This window comes from Schistocerca gregaria, chromosome 3, assembly GCF_023897955.1.
Source record: "Schistocerca gregaria isolate iqSchGreg1 chromosome 3, iqSchGreg1.2, whole genome shotgun sequence".
NCBI lineage: Eukaryota > Metazoa > Arthropoda > Insecta > Orthoptera > Acrididae > Schistocerca > Schistocerca gregaria.
The window spans coordinates 883,318,603-883,340,290 of record NC_064922.1 but is presented as its reverse complement, the minus strand read 5'-3'; the positions used below and the strand labels follow the sequence as shown (position 1 = coordinate 883,340,290).

The following is a 21,688-nucleotide window of genomic DNA, read 5'->3' as shown; positions in this document are numbered from 1 at the left end:
GTGCGAGTACTGTAGAGCAATGAGTCGCACGTCAACACAAGCACCGAAGTCAACATTACCTTCCTTTAATTGGGCCAACTGGTGGTGAGTCGAGGAAGTACAGTACATACTGATGAAACCAAAATGAGCTATAACATGGAAATTAAGCATTTTCTTTATTTGTGTGTGAGAAATGTTTCCTGAAAGTTTGGCCATTCCTTTTTGTAACACCCTGTATACATGCATATCGTCACCTCAGTGTACATCTGTTCATAAGCTCTAAGAATCTGTAAATGATATGTAATGTTGCTTGTTCTAAATGTAGCTGTGTGCTGTTGCAGGAGGGCTGACTTGAAGGACGAAGTTCCTCTCTTTGTTGACCTGTTGCTAGCACAGGACAAGTCACTCAAGCTGAAGGAACTATGGGTCCAGGATGGTGGATCTGGTTTCTATCCTCCTCCCTCTCTCCAGGCACTGCTCCAGACTTACCTAATCGATGTTTTGGACACAACTGCCAAACATCGCTTTGTGATATATGTATTCCTTGATCTTGCTGAAACGCTAGATGACAGGTAAGTTTAAAGTAAAACAAGTTTTCAGTGAAAGCAGTTATGGTTGTGGGCTTCGTTTTTGGTAGGAGACTGTAGCAGATGGGATTAGCTGTTACACATTCCATTTCACATATTAATTACACTAATTGAGGAGTGTTTTTTTCAAAACTAGATAAATGCAAAAGATAGTTTTCATAAAATGAGTTTTTCTGTCTTCACCTAGGTTTAATATTTGACGCAATTGAATTTTCAGACTAGTAGATCTCAATGACATTAGTAAGATGTTGTAATGAAACATATTAAAATTTAATTTTTACAACAGTGTATTAAGATATGATTTTTCCAGTCTTTTTCGACTTTATTGAGAGCGCAAACAATAATAATGGAAATACAGTGGCATAATACAACAATAGCAGTGATAAAAAATGGAAAATTCAGGATGGAATGTAATAATATAATGAACAGGAAAGTTGCTGCTCCCCATACAGCGGAGATGCTGAGTCACAGATAGGCACAATAAAAATATTGTCGCAAATAAAGCTTTTGAACCATAAGGCCTTCATAAAAAAAATAAAAAAAAAATTATAATAATAATTTGCGCACACGCAAACGCATCTCACACACACGACTGCAGTCTCAGGCAAATGAAACCAGTTGTGACAGTGTGGTTTCAATTGCCTGAGACTGCAGTGTGTGTGTGTGTGTGTGTGTGTGTGTGTGTGTGTGTGTGTGTGTGATATCTAATTTTGATGCAGACCTTACTGGCCGAAAGCTTTACTTGTGACAGTCTTTTCTTTTTGTTGTGCCTATCTGCGACTCAGCAACTCTGCTATATGGTGAGTAGCAACTTTTGTATTCAGAATATTGTAATGGCAATGATAAGCGTTTTAGCATAATTGTTTAGCTTATATTGTCAATACTTCATGAAGTATAAAATTAAGAACGCAAAAAGTATTGCATTTTGCAATCACATTGTTATTGTAAAGTTTATCCTCGTACATCTGCACAGTATTCGTCTAGGACATCTGTGTAAAACTCCTTTGCACACTCTGGAATTTCAGAAGACTTCAGCAAGACTGAAACATCTTTCTGGTTTCCTTTGCTTACTGTATTTTGTCTTGGTAAAAGGGTAGATGTTCGTACTATTTGGTGGCATGGTTTCTTTCGTCTCAGGATGTCAACTTGTATTGGATCTGCAGAGTATGTATCACTCACTGACACATTAACAATTTCCTTTGTTTTCTTGTATGAGATGACATGCCGGCTGTTCATTTTGAATCGCAGCTTTGATTTTAGTAGTTTCTGAGCACTATCTTTTAGATTTTTAACACTCCAGTCTGTGTTTAGAACTTTGAGAGTACGATGTTTTTTCTAAAATATCGTAATATTCTTTAGGAGACAAGATGCTTTTTTTTTTTCACTCTGTATGACATATCGTTCTACCAACACCTGGTCTGGAGACATGTAGCTATGGACACAAACTGGGATGAAGTGGCTAATGTTATTGAATGTGGTGAGCATCACCGTCATACAACGTTTTTTTATTTTGGCTCCTGCAAGAATCTGAGAATAGATGTGTAGAATTGGTGCCATCATCTGGTTGTTCTTTATGGAAGTCAGAAAGTAAGTTCAGCAAAACCAAAGCAATTTGGTGGTATCATCTTGAAGATTCTGTCTCCAACCAGGTGTAGAAAATAATGCCTGCCCTTTTTTGTTCCTTAGTATGAATCATGGTGCAAGGGAATTCTTCATGCAGAGCTAAGGCATTTAGTAAAAGTCTCTATATAACACACGCTTCATCTGTCTCTGTAACAATCCTCATTACACCATACACCATGGAACATTATCCAAATTCTCTTTGACTTTTTGGTATAACTTCTGGGTGCTGATTGTAACCACTTGTCGGGGCCGCTCATCTGATACAGCCCCTGGCTCCTCGTGACATCTGTCCTTCCTGCGCACACACACAGACGTGTGGCGTAGTAAAAGGCTCTGTCACCCTTTTCATTAAAATATCGGGTGTTCGAGACAGTGGAGAGCCAAGTGTCTCTAGAATTTACACTGAAATTCTATAGACACTACAATATCATAAAACCACTTTGAACAAACTTCATGTAATCTCTGTCAAGCTTATACTTCATTTCTACTCTGCAGACAAGTGGTGCAGGTATTGTATGGGGTGTTCTGAATGATAGATTGAAGTGTTTGGGAAATTTTTGTTGGTATTTTGATAAGAAACATTGTTTCAGTTCAAATTTTTTTCTTTCTTCACAGAATCTCCTGAACATTATATTGACTATGAGATCTGAAGGCAATTAACCTCTCATAGACATCCCCCTTCCATGGTCTCTCTCTCTCTCTCTCTCTCTCTCTCTCTCTCTCTCTCTCTCTCTCTCTTTATATTTTTATATCATTTTTAATGTCAATAGTTGGCTCCTTATGATCCTTTCCTCTGTTGACTCCTTTGGTAACCTCCATCCTTCATAGAACCAGCTTGCTAGATAGGATAACCTGTGTTTTTGTTGTCAGATATTCCTAGGAAAATGTTGGCACAAACAGGCACCACTCCACCATTCCTTTTTCTAATGGTATACTTTACTGTAAGTGTTTTCTTCCTTTTTGCTTTCTGGGTGACCACTACTCTGCACTGAGGTGAAGAAATGTTAAAAAAAAATTAAAAGAACTTATCTTGGTGTATTTTATTTAATATCAAGTGATGATGAAAGTGGAAAAATCTTATCAGAGTTCAGCAGATTTCCATTATTTTGTTTCTGTAGCTTTTTAATGTGGAGCCTCAAGTCCACTGTTGCATTTTATGATAGGTTCATTTTTACACTTTTTGCTTTGCATTCAGGTCAATGTAAGCTGTTCTTGAATTGGGATTTTCTCCCATTGGAACATTCTTTGACCTTTATGCCATTTTCAGAATCACAAGAATCATCATCCGTCCTGCTTCTGTTTGCAATATTTCGTTGTAGATGCACATGTAAGTTTCAGTGAATACTTGTTTAAAAGGAAGCTGTGGGTGTTCCAATGACAATGAAGTCTGACTGCAACACTGTTCCTCCCAGTAAATAATATCACAACAATGAGTACCATTGCTTACAGCAACAAGTATTCTCCTTTATTATTAACTGCTTGCTGCGGAAAGAGAGCCGAGACGTGAGAGAGTAATTATATTGCATTTGTCATATTTTACTATAACTGTAAGAATTCATATATTGTTTTTTGTGAGAACTTTATTATTTAGTGTGTTCATATACACAGCAGTAGTTGACTATTACTAAAACTTGTTTCAGGGGTTGATGTAAAAGGACAACATTATGCCATCTTCTCACCTAACTCAATTTTGAAATGTTTTGCATGTATAGAGTTTCGAAAAAAGGCTCCTCAATTATGTATCATAAGAGCTTTCCTGCACTTCCATTCAATAACGTCTACATATGTACTATGTAAGACACTATACAGTTTGTGGTGGATACTTCTGCTACATGCATTTCACTAGAGTCTTACAATGTATCAACTTTCCAATAGACCAGAACATTCCCTGCGAATGTCTCATTGTGTAGTTTCTGACGTTATCCATTAGGCAATTGATGTAGACTCTAAACAGTAATAGTCCCATAACTCTCCCTTAGGGTTTTGCAAATTTAATTTAAATCTACTGATTTTGTTCCACTACAGATTATAACATGTACGACAACTCAAGACTTTCTGTATGAAGAATGTCACCATTCAGTTTCCTTGTTAACATTTCCTGGGGTGTGAATCAAACAGTTTTATTAAAATTTTATAAACTTCTCATTTTATTCCATTTGGACTAAGGGAGTAATGCTTTTGGGTCAACAGCACCAAGCACCCTAGAAATATGAGATCCATACAAAAAAGTTTGGAACAGTCATAATTTTGTGCCAGTGATGTGTTGGAGTGAAATGCGGTTGATATCCCTGCAGATACCTGTGTTCAGTGTGTAACTGCTGGAAGTTGTATGTCTGTTAGTTATTGGTCAGTGCTGTTGAGTAGAATGTTGTCACACAGTTTGCGAATTTCGACGTGGCAGAGTTAGAGGAGCAATGCATTTGCATTAAATATTGCGTGAAACGCAAGAAAACCTTTACAGACACACATCAAATGATGCAGGAAGCCTAAGACCTAAAGAATGGGCATATTATAAGCGAGACGGAACAGTTAAAGTTCCTAGGCGTTCAGATAGATAGTAAGCTGTTGCGGAAAGCCCAGGTTCAGGATCTTGTTCAGAAACTAAATGCTGCTTTATTTACCATTAGAACAGTATCTGAAATAAGTGACAGTTCAACACGAAAAGTAGTCTACTTCGCATATTTTCATATGCTTATGTCATATGGTATTATTTTTTGGGGTAATTCTTCTGATTCAAAGAGGGTATTTTTGGCTCAAAAACAGGCTGTTCGAGCTATATGTGGTGTAAGTTCGAGAATCTCTTGTCGACCCCTATTCAATAGTCCGGGAATTCTGACATTGCCCTCACAGTATATATCTTCTTTAATGTCGTTTATTGTTAGCAATATTAGCTTATTCCCAAGAGTTACCAGCTTTCACTCAGTTGATACTAGGCAGAAATCCAATCTGCATATGGAATGCACTTCCTTGACTCTTGTGCAGAAAGGAGTGCACTATTCTGCTGCATCCATTTTCAATAAGCTGCCACAAGAACTCAAAAATCTTAGCAGTAGCCCAAACACTTTCAAGTGTAAACTGAAGAGTTTCCTCATGGCTCATTCCTTCTATTCTGTTGAGGAGCTCCTGGAAGAGCTGAAAAATTGAGCAAATTTAAGTGTTACATTGTTGATTTTCTTTATTTAAACTTACGAATTGTAGCCTGAATACGTTTCTAGTATTTCATTTTATCTGTTTCTACTATCGTGTTATAATTTCATGTATTGACTCGCTACATGACCATGGAGACTTCTCCTTAATTTGGTCCCGTGGAACAATGAATAAATAAATAAATAAATAAATAAATAAAGGTGAACATTGCTAAAGCGGTACTAGTTGTTATGAATTGTTCACAAGGTTTAAAAAATGGCTGGACAGAAGTTAAAGATGACCCCCTGTTGGTGTGTGACTATGCCTCATCCTCCATACTCTCCAGACATTGCAGCTGCGAGGTTTTTTTTTTTTTTTTTCCATATTTCCAAAGTTGAAAGCCCTGTTGAAAGGACAGAGATTTGCAATGATAGATGAGATAAAAGAAAATTCACTGATGGCTCTTCGCATGATCCAGCAAGTGGCGTACAAGGAATGCTTCCAGCAGTGCAAGCAGTGTTGGGAGCAGTGTGTTAATTGTGGAGGAGGGTATTTCGAAGGAGACCATGCACAATGAGTAAAAGGTAAGCATTGAAAAATTTTGTGGACAAAGTTTCGGAATTTTTTCATCAGACCTCATATTAGACCTTGTACATAAGAATGGAGTTAGTGTAGCAACTAGAGCTTTCCGAATGAGCCCAGTCAATAGCCAGGAATACCACCATTTAAAATAAATTCTAATAGAATTTTTATTTGACTATGTAATCATGATTACTAATCTGTCAAATGACCCCTTTCATCCCACTTTCTTTCACGGTCGAATAACCTGGTTATTCATGAACTGCCATAGAACAGTACGGTGCCAGCAATAAGACTGGATGACCTCCATCGAAAATTTCAACTTTCTCTGATTACCTGTATGCAATGCAGCCTGTCACAAACACCTCTGTGGTATGTTCCCCAACCATTAGTAGGGATGGGACTTTGGTACGACACCAAAGACAATTTAGTTCCCAAACTCTCATTACTGTGCCTTTTATTCCATCATCCAAGAGAATCAACATTTATTCTCCTTTACACCAGCAGATCAAGAGATAATGAGTTGGTTATGCATATGTACACAAATGGAATTGAGAACAACATTCTGTATGAAAAGAATGCAGAGTTAATAGCCTACATAGAGCACTACAAAACTTAATTACTTTCCCTCAACAGAATTTCATCATACACGGAGAATTTTATCATACACACAATTTTGAGTGTATGGGAGACAATAAAGTACTATCCAAAACACTCATCGGCCTCTGCCATTCATAACCTTGGTAGTACAGGGATTTCAAAATCCTTCTCTGAATACTGAGTCACGTTTGTTCCAGGTAATGAGCTGGCTCACAAACTAGTTGAAGAAGCAATGAGATTTGAAACACTTAAACGAGGCATTCAGAGTGCTGACTTAGACACACAGTAGGCACCACATACTGAAGAAATGGAAAGGCACATGGCAAGATAGTAATCTGTCCAATAAACTGCAGACCGTCAAACACACCTCTAAGATGTGGCAGATTTTTATGTGAAGCTCAAGAAGGGAAGGTGTTAAGTTATGCATTCTTATAATTGGACATGCCAAAATAACTCGTGAATTTCTACTGTGACACGAACAAACCCACCACACTACTATGGAGAAACATTAACCTTTCACCATATCCTTAAAGATGTAAGACTACCCAAGACTTGTGACATCAGATGAACCTACTACACCATTTACCGGAAATTTTAGCGGATGATGAAACAGCTACAACTCATGCTCTACACTACCCACAACGGAGTGGGTATTACAACAACATTTAAAGATAACACTTTTATGTGTCGGCTTATAGGGCAGTGGTAGGAAGTTGGGCTCCCTCTGCCATTCAGCCCCTAGGTGCCATCCAATCCATTCTTTACACATGAATCTGACATATACAACAAAATCCCTGAACATAAGATATTAACTACTTAAACTAGGCTGCCATTTTACCTTTTACACGGTGATCTAATTTTTATATTTGGCAGTTCAGTTTTAATATTCTATTTACCCATTTCATGCAACTAATACAAAACATATAGTAGTTTCATTACTAGTAAGTAAAGAGGGAAAAAGGCTCTTACCTGTGCCTTTTTATGACTTGAAAGGATTGAGGAGCTGATAAACACATAGCTGAATCTGTTTGTTTACCACCACCACCACCATTATTGTACCCCATTACATGTTAAATTGTGTTGAATGCTGTCTCAGATCTAAGTAGTTCATATTTTGTTCATATTTTTGATAGAACTGTATTGAAAGGATTCTGGAAGCCAAGGTAAACATCATAAATCCAGGTACTATTGTATGAGATTCCTGATTTCGTGGCTAACCAGAGCAAGCTGTTCGGTGAGATCTCTGTTTACACTGTCAAAGTTGTTTCTTATAGATGATGTTTTAATTTGTTGAATCATAATTTGTAAACACAAAATGTGCTCCCAAATTCTTCAACTGATTGACATCTGCAATATAGGCCTATAAAATACACTGACAGAAAAAGAAATCACAGCACCAAGAAGGAGTAGTGTGACATGAACGAAAGTTGGTAGGCATGTCCCTACATATGAAAGATGATATCTATTTAGATTTCATGCCAGTCACATAAGAGCGGTGCTAGTATTGTCTCTGAGCATGCAAAACAGGTTTGCTTTAAGTACACACTGTAATGAACATGGGTGTTAGTTACCTTAAAGGCTGGACATGGTGAGTTGATGTTACCAACAATGCCCTTAAGGCTACAAAGACTCCATTATCAACACTTCACTGATTGTGAACTAAGTCATGTAATTGGGTTATGAGATGCTGGATGTTCCTTCTGCAATATTGCAAAAAGACTTGGCAGGAATGTAGCATCTGTGCATGATTGCTGGCAGTGGTGGTCACTAGAATATACGGTTGGAAGAAGACTGAGCCCCATACAGTCACCTGGCAATATCGAGAGGGAAGGCCTTCGTGTACGATGTATGATTATGGTGCATCGTACTGCATCTGCAGTAGCGATTTAAGAAGCAGTTGGCTTCACAGTGACACAGCGAATTGTTAAAATTGTTTACTTCAAGGACAGTTCAGAGTCAAATGCCCTGCAGCATGAATTTCACTGACCTCAAACCACTGCCATTTGTGACTTCATGGGGAAAGATGGGTATGTCTTGGTGTTGGTGATAGCTGTGTGTTGGTTAGGAGGCCAGTTGAGAGCCTGCAGTCAACCTGTCTGTGTGCTAGACACACTGGACTATAGATGGAGTAATCGTCTGGGGTATGGTTTCATATGATGGCATGAACACCCAAGTGGTTATCCTACACAGCCCGACTGCAAATTTGTATGTCTGTATGGTGATTTGATCTGTGGTGCTGCAACTGCCACTCATGAACAGTGTTCCAGGGAGTGTCATCCAACAGGGTAACGCCCATACCGCTGTTGTAACACAGTGTGTTCTACAGTGTGTCAACATTTTGCTTTGGCCTGCAGCACCACAGATTTTTCACCCCATCACTGTAGTTCTTTCTCACTTTTTCTCTTTGCTGCCAGGTGGGGAACATTATGCTCAAAAATCTCTCAATTGTGTACTGTGATTGTGATCTGTTTGTATGGTTGCTTTTAATGAATGAAACTTTTGATGTAGTAACTGAATACCATTTTTGCCAGGTTATGGAGTTAGCATATACAGCTTCTCTAAAAATTAATGATGTTTTTTTGTTTACCTAACAAGGAAGAAAAATTGGGAAAACAGTATTATTGACACAATGCGAACGTATTTTTGAAAAAAATAACAAATGTTGTACTAGATACAGAGAATATTTAGTTAGAGAAAAGGCAGAGTGCCTACAGCAGTTTGGTTGAAGTGAAACTGGTCACATGTTAAGGAACTTTTTTGGACTCATTATGGTAGAGCTCCTCCATGCAGATGGTATCCTGCATTCATATCTACAATTTCTGCAAGCAGAAAGTGGACATCCATAGTTGGAATAAACACTGAAAGTACAAATGGTCCAGAATGAGACTGATAGTGAACATTTTTTGTTAGAGGTACAAGAAATCAATTTTTGTGCAGGTCACAAATTGCAGATTTAAAATGTTGCAAGCTGCAACTGCTTAATGACACATTGTGAAAATTCTCCTAGAAATATGCTAAAACACTTGGGCTGATTGTATAAAGTATTTGCCTTAGATTGACACAGGAAATGGCCTCAGATCAAGCTTAACACTGAAATCTGTATTTTTATCAGTAAGTTTAGGTTAAGGAAATCAATGAACAATTTACTTAATGAATGCAAAAACTAGATCTCATAACAATTCTTAGAGATGTCTTATTTATTGGATTAGTTTAAAGGCATTTTATAGGCACTGGCCTAGTAACAAAAGAAAATTTAAATATTTGCTATGAACAGTTATGTGTTGATTTTGACAACTGCCTGTAATAATTGAACATCTAATATAAATGTGCTGTCTGGGCTTGAGTATCAGTACCTGTGCAATGCTCATTAATTTTTTAACCACAGAACACATGCTTAAGCTGCTATGAGAACCGTTTGTGCATTGATGAATAAAACAAGGAAGTATAAGTAAGTCATTTAGCAAAGTGATGTTTATCAGACTCTGCTGATATGATTGTAGCGGTAGCTCAGAGGTTGCATCCTGGTACACAGTGCATAGGACCTCAGGTTCAAACTTGGGTCAGTTCTCAGAATTTTTTTCCATTCGATATTACTTTCTCTATTGTAGTGGCCATAATGATAATTATAACTCTACATTTTGAAACCATACAATATTTTCAATTTTTTGAATGTTCTGGGCCACAGTGATGTGCAGCTTTCCGTCTCCAAGAACCTTATATGATGTATACAATGTTGTTTCCTTTCGTTTAATTCTATAGGTATCTGATTATTCCAGTGTGTATACTGATGATGACAAAGGATGAATCCATTCTCAGAATTAAATGATAAATTATTTAAGCTGAAGTTTCACATGGACAAAAATGGTTTGTAGCAGTTAAACTAAGTAGAGAGAGCATGTGCTGAAACCATCCAAAAGAAACAAGCCACTGATCGCTAATGCTCACATTTTTTTATTGCTCAGAAAATTTTCAGATGGTTGTTGACGATTTGTTTAAAATGTGTTTAGCAATAGCTTGCAGAGCTGTCCATAAGGTACACTAGCCTGCTTTGATGCACTGAAGAAAGTGGTCATCAAAATGCCTGCACAAGAAAATGAACTGAGGAAAATTCAGTGTAATTTTTATCAAATAATGTGTTTTCCTGGTGATTTAAGCACTATTAACTCCACCCATAACCCCAGAAATCTCCTGGTGGCAAAAGTACAGAGGTATTTAGGAATGATCATGGGTGGTTTGTGTTAAACTTTCAAGCCGTCTCAGATGCCAAGCTTAATCAGGGCGTATTAAAACATACACAGAGCATCAAAAGTAACTTCGGGATGAAAATCTTTCTTTGAAGAAATTCCAGTGCCAACAGAAAATAAAGTTCGTAAGAGCCGCAATGCAATTAGTGTGGAGCTTACTAACATTGTATTTTCATAAAGTAGCTACAATTTTTTTGTAACAATATTACAAAGAGGAAGTTTGCTGCTAACCATATAGCGGACATGTTGAGTCGCAGACAAGTGCAAAAAAAGACTGTCACAATATAAGCTTTTGACCGACAAGGTTTTTGTTGAAAATAGACACCCCCCCCCCCCCCCTTCCACACACACACACCTGCAGCCTCTGCTGGCTGAATCCACGCTATGAGTAACAGCAGTAGTGCATGATGGGAATGGCATCTGGGTGGGGCAAGGATGAGGCTGGGGCAGGGAGGGGGAGGGATATCACGGTGGGGGTAGGGGACAATGAAGTGCTGCTGGGGAGTGTGCGAGGACGAGGTGGAGAGAGGGTAGGGCAGCTAGGTGCATTTGGGAGGTTAGATGGAAGGCAGGGGATAGGTGGGGAGGGGGAGGGGAGGTTGCGGCAAAGGAGAGAAGTATGAAGAATGGGTGCATTGGAATGACGGCTATGTAGTGCTGGATGCTGGATGGACTGGAAATACGGAAGTGGCTGGATGGGTGAGAAAAATGATTAATGAAGGTTGAGGCCAGGAGGGTTACAGGAATGTAAGATACATTGCAGGGAGAGCTCCCTCCTGCTCAGTTCAGAAAAGCTGGTGTTGGTGGAAGGATTCATATGGTACAGACTGTGAAGCAATCATTGAAATGCTCAGCAACAGGGTGGTCCAGTAGTTTCTTGGCCACAGTTTGTCGACAAATTGTGGCCATTCATGCGGGCAGACAGCTTGCTGGTTGTCATGCCCACATAGAATGCAACACAATGGTTTCAGCTTCCCTTGTAGATAACTTGACTGGTTTCACAGGTAGCCCTGCCTTTGACAGGATGGGTGATGTTAGTGACTGGACTGGAGTAGGTTGGGGTGGGAGGTTGCACGGGACAGGTCTTGTGTCTAGGTCTATTACTGGGGTATGAGCCATGAAGTAAGGGGTTGGGAGCATGGGTTTTATAAGGATGGACGAATATATTGTGTAGGTGCGATGGACGGCAGAATAACGCTGTGGGAGGGGTAGGAAGAATAGTGGGCAGGACATTTCTCATTTCAGGGCGCGATGAGAGGTATTAGGAGCTGTGGCAGAGAATGTAATTCAGTTGCTCCAGTCCTGGGTGGTACCGAGTTACAAGGGGAATACTCTTCTGTGGCCAGATGGTGGGACTTTGCGGGGTGTGGGAGACTGTAAAGATAAGTCATGAGAGATTTGTTTTTGTACAAGGGTGGGAGGATAATTATGGTTTGTGAAGGCTTCAGTGAGACCCTCGGCATATTGTGTGTGTGTCTGCTCATCACTGCGGATGTGGCGACCATTGGTGGCTAGGCTATGGAAGGGACTTTGTGGTATGGAACGGGTGGCAGCTGTCAAAGTGGAGTTGTTGCTGGTGGTTAGTAGGTTTTATATGGACAGAGGTATTGGTGTATCCATCTTTGAGGTGGAGGTCAACATCTAGGACAGCGGCTTGTTGAGTTGAGTAGGACCAGGTGAAGCAAAAGGGGGAGATGTTGTTGAGGTTCTGGAGGAATGTGAATAGGGTTTCCGCACCCCCGTTCCAGATCGCAAAGATGTCATCGTGTATCTGAACCAGGTGAGGGGTTTAGGATTCTGGGTTTTTAGGAAGGATTCCTCCAGGTGACTCATGAATAGGTTGGCATAGGATGGTGCAATGTGGGTGCCCTTAGCCATACCCCGAATTTGTTTGCAGGCAATGGCTTCAAAGGAGAAGTAATTGTGGGTGAGGATATAGTTGGTCAAGGCGACTAGGAAGAATGTTGTTGATTTGGAATCCGTTGGGCATTAGGAAAGGTAGTGTTCAACAGTGGTAAGGCCATGGGCATTAGGGATGTTAGTGTAAAGGGGGGTGGCGTCAGGAGTGATGAGCAGGGCACCATGTGGTAAAGGGACAGGAACTGCTGCGAGTCAGGGTAGGAAATGGTTATCTTTTTTATGGGAGGGTAGGTTCCTGGGAATTGTTAGCTATAGTAATTTCAATTTTTGGTTTTCTGTTGTGTCCTTGTGTGGACCCAAGACTATTTCAAGCAGCAAATCTTTTTTGTGTGCAGAGAAATCTGAATATCACTCCTTTTTTCTGTTTACTTTCCTCCATCTTGGACACAACGTCCTAAAAAATAAATAATGTTATTCTACAATGTGTGATTAATATGTAATGTCAAAGCATGACATTTGTGTTGATAGCCAATTTTAGCATGTTGCTAAGCATGCTTTGTGCTAACTCAGATCAACACTGAACCTTCTTTGGTGGATCAAAAGTTAGTATTACACAGTAGACCTTTGCCCTGAACAATGTTCAGGCATTGAACTAAAGTCAAAATTGACCTCCAGTCAGTAATTTTTATACAGTCGGAGCTCAGTTGATGTTTGTGCTGAGACTTCATTTTGCATATGAGATTCCATGAACAACTATGGTTGGTTGAGATTTGGGGAAAAGAAGTTCTCATTCTGTCATTATGAAGACAAAAACCAGAAGTTGCATTTGTAGTGCTATCTGATACATGGGCATTATGTGTCTTTCTGCTACATTCAAAAGAAACCTGTATTTTTACTTGTCCACTGCATCTGTCCTGCAAAGCTGAGTTCGTAGCACTCATTCTCCATCCACGTGGCATGGCATCACTTGTTTTCAGAGCAGGCAAGCACCCACAGATTGTGGCCAAACAGGTGCGTGCCCCATTCTCTGTAGCTAAGAAGCATTGAGGCTAGTCTTGTCGCAACCCAAAGGAAGGCCTGCAGAAGAGCATGGTGCTGCTCCACATTGCAGCTTTGTGAGCTGTGTACATCTATGTGCTATCCATGCAGCTATGCAAGCCATGCAAGCAACTGTGTCATTAGGCGAGTTAGTATATATATATATATATATATATATATATATATATATATATATATATATATATATATATATATATAAACAAAGATTCCAAACAAAGATTCCAAGACTTAGGGTGTGTGTGTGTGGGGTGGGGGGGTGGGGGGGCGTGCGCGCGTACACCTGTCCTCTTTTCCCCCTAAGGTCTTTCTGCTCCCGATGTTGGAATGACTCCTTACCCTCTCCCTTAAAGCCCACATCCCTTTGTCTTTCCCTCTCCTTCCCTCTTTTCTGAAGAAGCAACCGTCTGTTCCGAAAGCTAGAAATTTTGTTTGTGTGTTTTATTTATTGTGCCTGTCTACTGGCGCTTTTCCGTTTGGTAAGTCTTGGAATCTTTGTTTTTAGTATATTTTTCCCATGTGGAAGTTTCTTATATATATTAAAAACAAGGATTCCAAGACTTGCCAAGCAGGAAAGCGCCGGTAGATAGGCACAATGAATAAAACACACAAACACACACACAGAATTTGAGCTTTCGTAACCGGCAGCTGCTTCTTCAGGAAAGAGGGAAGGAAAAGGAAAGATGAAAGGATGTGGGTTTTAAGGGAGAGGGTGTGTATATATATATATATATATATATATATATATATATATATATATATATATAACAAAGATTCCAAGACTTACCAAGCGGGAAAGCGCCGGCAGACAGGCACGTGAACAAAACACACAAACACACACACAGAATTACGAGCTTTCGCAACTGGCAGTTGCTTCGTCAGGAAAGAGGGAAGGAGAGGGAAAAATGAAAGGATGTGGGTTTTAAGGGAGAGGGTAAGGAGTCATTCCAATCCCGGGAGCGGAAAGACTTCCCTTAGGGGAAAAAAAGGACAGGTGTACACTCGCACACACACACAAACACACATATCCATCCGCACATACACAGACACAAGCAGACATATTTAAAGGCAAAGAGTAAGGGCAGAGATGTCAGTCGAGGCGGAAGTACAGAGGCAAAGAAGTTGTTGAAAGACAGGTGAGGTATGAGCGGCGGCAACTTGAAATTAGCGGAGGTTGAGGCCTGGCGGATATCGAGAAGAGAGGATATACTGAAGGGCGAGTTCCCATCTCCGGAGTTCGGATAGGTTGGTGTTGGTGGGAAGTATCCAGATAACTCGGACGGTGTAACACTGTGCCAAGATGTGCTGGCCGTGCATCAAGGCATGTTTAGCCACAGGGTGATCCTCATTACCAACAAACACTGTCTGCCTGTGTCCATTCATGCGAATGGACAGTTTGTTGCTGGTCATTCCCACATAGAAAGCGTCACAGTGCAGGCAGGTCAGTTGGTAAATCACGTGGGTGCTCTCACATGTGGCTCTCCCTTTGATCGTGTACACCTTCCGGGTTACAGGACTGGAGTAGGTGGTGGTGGGAGGGTGCATAGGACAGGTTTTACACCGGGGGCGGTTGCAAGGGTAGGAGCCAGAGGGTAGGGAAGGTGGTTTGGGGATTTCATAGGGATGAACCAAGAGGTTACGAAGGTTAGGTGGATGGCGGAAAGACACTCTTGGTGGAGTGGGGAGGATTTCATGAAGGATGGATCTCATTTCGGGGCAGGATTTTAGGAAGTCGTATCCCTGCTGGAGAGCCACATTCAAGGTCTGATCCATGTGGAAGTTTCCCATGTGGAAGTTTCTTTCTATATATATATATATATATATATATATATATATATATATATATATATATATATATATATATATATATATATATATATATAAATCAGAAATAACCCCCCTGCAGGAAGGTTGCACACTTCAGTGCTCTAATGCTTACCAAGATATGCCAGAAAATTACATAACCAAAGTGTGATCCCAGTATCTTCACTGTCCTGAAATGGCAGCTCAGGCAGCGGAGTTTCTGATCGCTCTAAGCTTGTTGACACCAGTGCCTACCAATTTAAATTGTATATTACAGCACTGAGGATGGTCACTAAGTGACCGAAAATCGATTTTGTGGTTAATAAAACAAAAAAATACGACCAGTGCTGTCCCTCCTTCCAAGTATAGCCATTATCTGGTCGTGGTGCACAGGACGCTCCATGGAGTCACCAATCAATAATATTTTAAAAGACCTAGGAAAAACATTAATAAGCACTATGAAATGAAATGAAATGAAATGGAAAGCAAAGAAATGTACAACCACATGTATGGAAGGTGAGTGGAAGGCTTGGGTTCGGCTGTAGGGAAGCATGATGCATCTGTTAGGGAAAGCACTTAAAAGTTGGCTAGTGTGACCTAATTGAAAATACTGCTCCAGTGTTTGGAATCTTCTCATGTAGAGCTGACAGCCAATGTTGAAGGAATCCATAGAGTGCTATCAAATTCATAACAGCTTTGTATAATGCACATGGAAATATAACAGTGATATCCTTGTCACTTAAATGGTAATGTTTGGCAGAGTTTCACAAATTTAGTGAATGGTATTTGAGCTACACTGTACAACAGTCCTATAGCACCCTTTGTATATTTCACACAGGGACCACAAAATGGTTCAAATGGCTCTGAGCACTATGGGACTCAACTGCTGTGGTCATCAGTCCCCTAGAACTTAGAACTACTTAAACCTAACTAACCTAAGGACATCACACACATCCATGCCCGAGGCAGGATTCGAACCTGCGACCGTAGCAGTCGCACGGTTCCGGACTGCGCGCCTAGAACCGCGAGACCACCGCGGCCGGCACAGGGACCACAAGATAGATTGTAGTGTTTATGGAGGAATCCTGAAAGCCTCAACCCCTGGCACTCTCTTCAGACCTACATCATTATCTGTGAGATTGATCCCATGAGATTTCTTTGTGTGTGCTAGTCATGTGGACCAATGTCCAAATTTGTGTGATTGAATTATGGAAGTGATACGACTGATTGCACCATTGGTCCTTTCAAATATGGATATGCAAAACATATCATCTAAATATGGCCACGTCTACAATTAGTACACATAGATGTTTAATAAAACTCCATAAATACCTCCCCTCTTATTTGTTGCTCTTCATACAGCAAACACAGTGACTAGATGTTAAGAGTCCTAGTTTTTCAATAATCCAACTGAACAACTGTTAGTTCTTAAGTAACAAAATATAATGTGGTACAGAATGAGCATTTTTCTCTTTCATTTGGATTACAAGATGTGTGTGAAATTAATTTTTTTTAAAAAAAAGTGCAGTCTCAAAGAGATTAACATGAAAAAAATTTTTAGTTTATTATCAGAATATAATAAAATATGAGAAAGTGTGATAAGAACAAAGAAGAAATACAGATACCGTAGAGAAGGAAAGTTTTCTTCAGGTCCAGATCTAATGTTTGTAGATCCTATTAATCATTCCCACCCACTTTTTGTATAAGTTGAGCTATGTTGGAAACATTGTCTTGAAAACTTTGTACTTTTAGTGAGATTCTTAAGATTTGCCTTCGATGACCACCTCACTGTTAAACTCAATTATTATGAATAGCTCCACTACAGACCCATTGTGATGATTGAGTTTGTTCATTATAGTTGTATGGCCTATTCATCCAGTGCATTTCACATAAGTATCTCCATGGTGTACACTCCAGCACGGAACTCTCGTTTCTCCATGTGGTGTACTATCAAGGTTTTGAGATAAACAGCTCAAGCCGTCCAGCTGTAACTACTGAGTCAACATGTACTGTGCGGAGATAGTTTCTGATATTTACAAGCAGTGACATAATCAGGTGCTATAGATAAGGCTGTGGTTGATCTTTCTGAACAATCCAGCTATTCCATATATTTTTCAAAATGCTTTTTTACATGAGATCAAACAATGGAAAATCCAGGATGGAGTGTAACAATATTACTAGAAGGAAAGTTGCTTATCACCATATAGCGGAGATGCTGGGTCACAGTTAGGCCATCAAAAAGACTCTCACAATTATAGCTTTCAGCAATTAAGGCTTTCATCAACATGCACACATACTGACGCAAATGCAACTCACACACACGACTGCAGTCTCAGGCAACTAAAACCACAATGTAAGCAGCAGCATCAGTGCTTGATGGGAGTGGTGACTGGATGGGGGTAAGGAGGATGCTGGGGCAGGGAGGGGGAGGTATAGTGTGGTAGGAGTGGCGAACAGTGAAGTGCTGCAGGTTAGATGGTGGGCAGGGGAGAGGGGGGGGGGGGGGGAGTAGTGGAAAAGAAGAGAAATAAAAAGACTGGGTGTGGTGGTGGAATGACAGCTGTGCAGTGCTGGACTGGGAACAGGGAAGGGGCTCAGTGGGTGAGGACAGTGACTAACGAAGGTTAAGGCCAGGAGGGTTACGGGAACATAGGATGCATTGCAGGGAAAGTTACCACCTGCACAATTCAGAAAAGCTTGTGTTGGTGGGGAGGGTCCATATGGCACAGGCTGTGAAGCAGTCATCGAAATGAAGGATATCATGTTTGGCAGAGTGTTTAACAACAGGGTGGTCAACTTGTTTCTTGGGCACAGTTTGTCAGTGGCCATTCCAGCAGACAGACAGCTTGTTGGTTGTCATGCCCTCATATAATGTAGTACAATGGTTGCAGCTTAGTTTGTAGACCACATGACTGATTTCACAGGTAGCCCTGCCTTTGATGGCATAGGTGACGTTAGTGACCGGACTGGAGTAGGTGGTGGTGGGAGGATCTATGGGACAGGTCTTGTGTCTAGGTCTATACAGGGCCATGAGCCATGAGGTAGACCTAGATCCAAGACCTGTCTCGTTCATCCTCCCAGTACCCCCTACTACAGTCTGGTCACAAACGTCACCTATCCTATCAAAGGCAGGGCTACCTGTGAAACCAGTTATGTCTACAAGCTAAGCTGCAACCATTGTGCTGCATTCTATGAGGTCATGACATCCACATCGATAACTGATTGACAGCCTGTGCCATATGGAGCCTTCCCATCAACACAAGCTTTTCTGAATTGTGCAGGTGGGAACTTTCCTTGCAATATATCCTATGTTCCCGTAACCCTCCTGGCCTCAATCTTCGTTATTTACTGTCCTCACCCACTGAGCCCCTTCCCTGTTCCCAGTCCAGCACTTCACAGCCATCACTCCACCACCTCACCCAGCCGTTTTACTTCCCTCCTTTTTTGCTATTGCCCCGGCCCTCATCTCTCTGCCTCTCCACTGCCCTCCGTTTAACCTGCAGCAATTCACTGTCTGCCACCCACACCATACTATCCCTCCCCCTCCCTGCCCCAGCCTCCTCCTTTACCCTCACCCATTCGCCACTCCCATCATGCACTGGTGCTGCTGCCCGCTGTGTGGTTTGTTGCCTGAGACTGCAGTTGTGTGGGTGTGTGTGTGTGTGTGTGTGTGTGTGTGTGTGTGTGTTTGTTTGTTTTTTGTTGACAAAAGCCTTATTAGCCAAAAGCTATAATCGTGAGAATCTTTTTTTTTATGTGAGATTATTTCAGAGTCTAATTTTCATGTGATGCTGCAATTGAATTTCCAAGATGATGAGGTAATTGCAACATTTGATGCATTTTCAGGTATGCAGGTGCAATTAACTATCTAATAAAGTTTCCAGCTGCATTCTACATGAGACCAAGCATTATTAAAATAACTCAAGCAATGTGGCTGCTTGATCATAAAGACTTTGAGGTGAGTCTGATATTTAATAAACTATATCATCACCTATGTGTAAATAGCTTCTGGCCTTTCAGATTATTATAAGAAGAAATTATTTGCTGTCTCATAGTGTTTAGCTGTAGGTATGTGATGTATAAGATATTTGTGATCAGCAGTATTATTTTGCAGCAGGTGTGGATATGATTTCTAGCCATTAAAAAACATTATTAACTAACTGCAATTAAAAATCAATAGACTTTTTATGCTTACATAAGCTGTAAAGCAGCTTAATAATATTAGCTATTTTTGAAAGAAAAGAAAACTGCTGCATTCCCCATTAATGTAAGCAGCTACTATTTATCTGGTATTGCTTGGTATTTGCTTGAGAACACCGATGATAGTCAAGTAATGTAATTCATGTAAACACTGAGAACAGCGGCCTGTTTGCATTTTGCAGTTCTGATACAAAGGTTTTAATTTTCTTTAGAATTTTACACAGTTTTATATTCTCTTATATTCTGTCTGCAGATAGTTCGTTAACCAAAAAATAGTAAACAAGTCATAGTGTTCATGTACCAGTGATAACATTTGGACCACCATTGAATGGAAAATATGAGGAAAGAATTAAATAAAAAAAGTTTCCACTGCTAATTAAAGAATGAAGTGAATGATACTGTACCTTTAGAAATTTGTGCTATCTTATAAAGTCAGCTGTGGTGTAGCAAAGTTATGCTTGTTTTCAGGAAGCACTTCGAATGCTGCTGGATCCCATGATCAGACCTATAGATCTGGAACAGTGGCAGCATCGTGCCATTGCACTTGCATTTCTCAAGCAAGGGAAAGCGGACCTTGCTTTGGACTACATAGTGTGTCGGAATGTTCCACTAGACACATTTGAAGATATAAAGTATGTATAAGTATACTATATCCTAGTATGAAATTACAGTATGAAACTTTTTCCTTTTTTGTATTTGGCAAGAGAGCTCACAAAGTAACCTGACCAATTTTCTGTAATTTCCACATTATTTTTATCAGTGTGCTGCTATCAGATTGACACCTTGAGAATTAAGTCACTTGCATGCTTTGTGGATAATGACCACTATAATCATTGAGATGAGACAGCAAAGTGCTGTGCTCTTTGTATACAGTTGTGCATGTGTGTATGTGTATGTGTATGCATGCACTTGCTCATTATATATCATGTTATATTGGAGGATTTACGCTAGAAGAGTTTTTCTCTTAATATTGTATTTGTGAATATCAATGTTGGTTTCATTCTCGAAAGGATTGTTGACACCAAATCTTACCATATCATAAGCATATTGCATACCTTTTTGTATTCCCAGCTACTACGTATAACTACAAATTTGTACCTCATAATTATAATTGACTTCCTCTTTGGTAATTAATATTTCACCTAAGTATAAAGTTGCAACATTATATAAACTTCAGTGAATTAAAAGATGCAAAATTTATTGAGGCATTATTTCAATGTTGCCAACTATTCTTTTTGGAAAAGTTGTTGTATCTGTTCACTTTAACTGATGTGCAATATTACTTTTACAAGTTATTTTTGCTTACATTTTACACTGAGAAACTTCTACCTTCATTACAGTTACCTGTTTCGTATATATTGATCAGCCAGAACATAATTACCACCTACCTACTATCGATATAAATCCATCCACGTGACAGCAGTGCCACCGGACGAAGAATGACTGCTAGTCAGAAACGGGAACAATGCACGTAGTATCAGGGAGTGTGCTGTCTTTGTGTAGAATGAGGAAGGTGTGTGGTCTATCTGAGATTGACCAAAGGCAGATTGTAATGACCTAAAGACTTGGCACAAGCATTTTGGACTGCTTGACTTGCGGGGTGTTTGAGGAGTGCTATGATGAGTGACTTCAACATGTGACGAAATCAAGGTGAAACCATGTCCAGAGATCATGGCGTTGGGCGACTGCTGCTCATTACGTGCCACATGTCGTAGGCTGGGCAGACTGGTAAAACAGGACAGGCGCCGAACTGTGGCGGAACTAAATGAAACTTGAATGCTGGACTGTGTCTGAACACACGTTGCACCAAACACTCCTAATGATGGCCCTCCGCTGCCAACGATCTACCCATGTGCCAATGTTAACACCACGACATGTGCAACTGTGACTGTAACGGGCACTGATTATTGGCACTAGATATTGGTGTACTGGCAGAGCATTGCATGGTCTGATGAATCCCGATACCTTCATCACCATTCTGATGCGAGGACAGGAATCCGCCATCTTTCTGGGGAACAGCTTGTTAATACC

At 40.2% G+C, this 21,688-nt stretch overlaps 1 protein-coding gene across 2 annotated transcripts in view; it reads left to right on the top strand.

The window, feature by feature from the left end:
* LOC126355049 (platelet binding protein GspB) overlaps nucleotides 1-21,688 on the top strand; it is a 309,208-nt gene that overhangs the window by 104,945 nt on the left and 182,575 nt on the right. For both annotated transcript variants that reach the window (XM_050005202.1, XM_050005201.1), the window contains exons 13-15: nucleotides 321-551; nucleotides 19,304-19,415; nucleotides 20,126-20,289. In XM_050005202.1, the coding sequence (XP_049861159.1) occupies nucleotides 321-551; nucleotides 19,304-19,415; nucleotides 20,126-20,289 (507 nt within the window). The remainder of the gene's footprint in view (nucleotides 1-320; nucleotides 552-19,303; nucleotides 19,416-20,125; nucleotides 20,290-21,688) is intronic.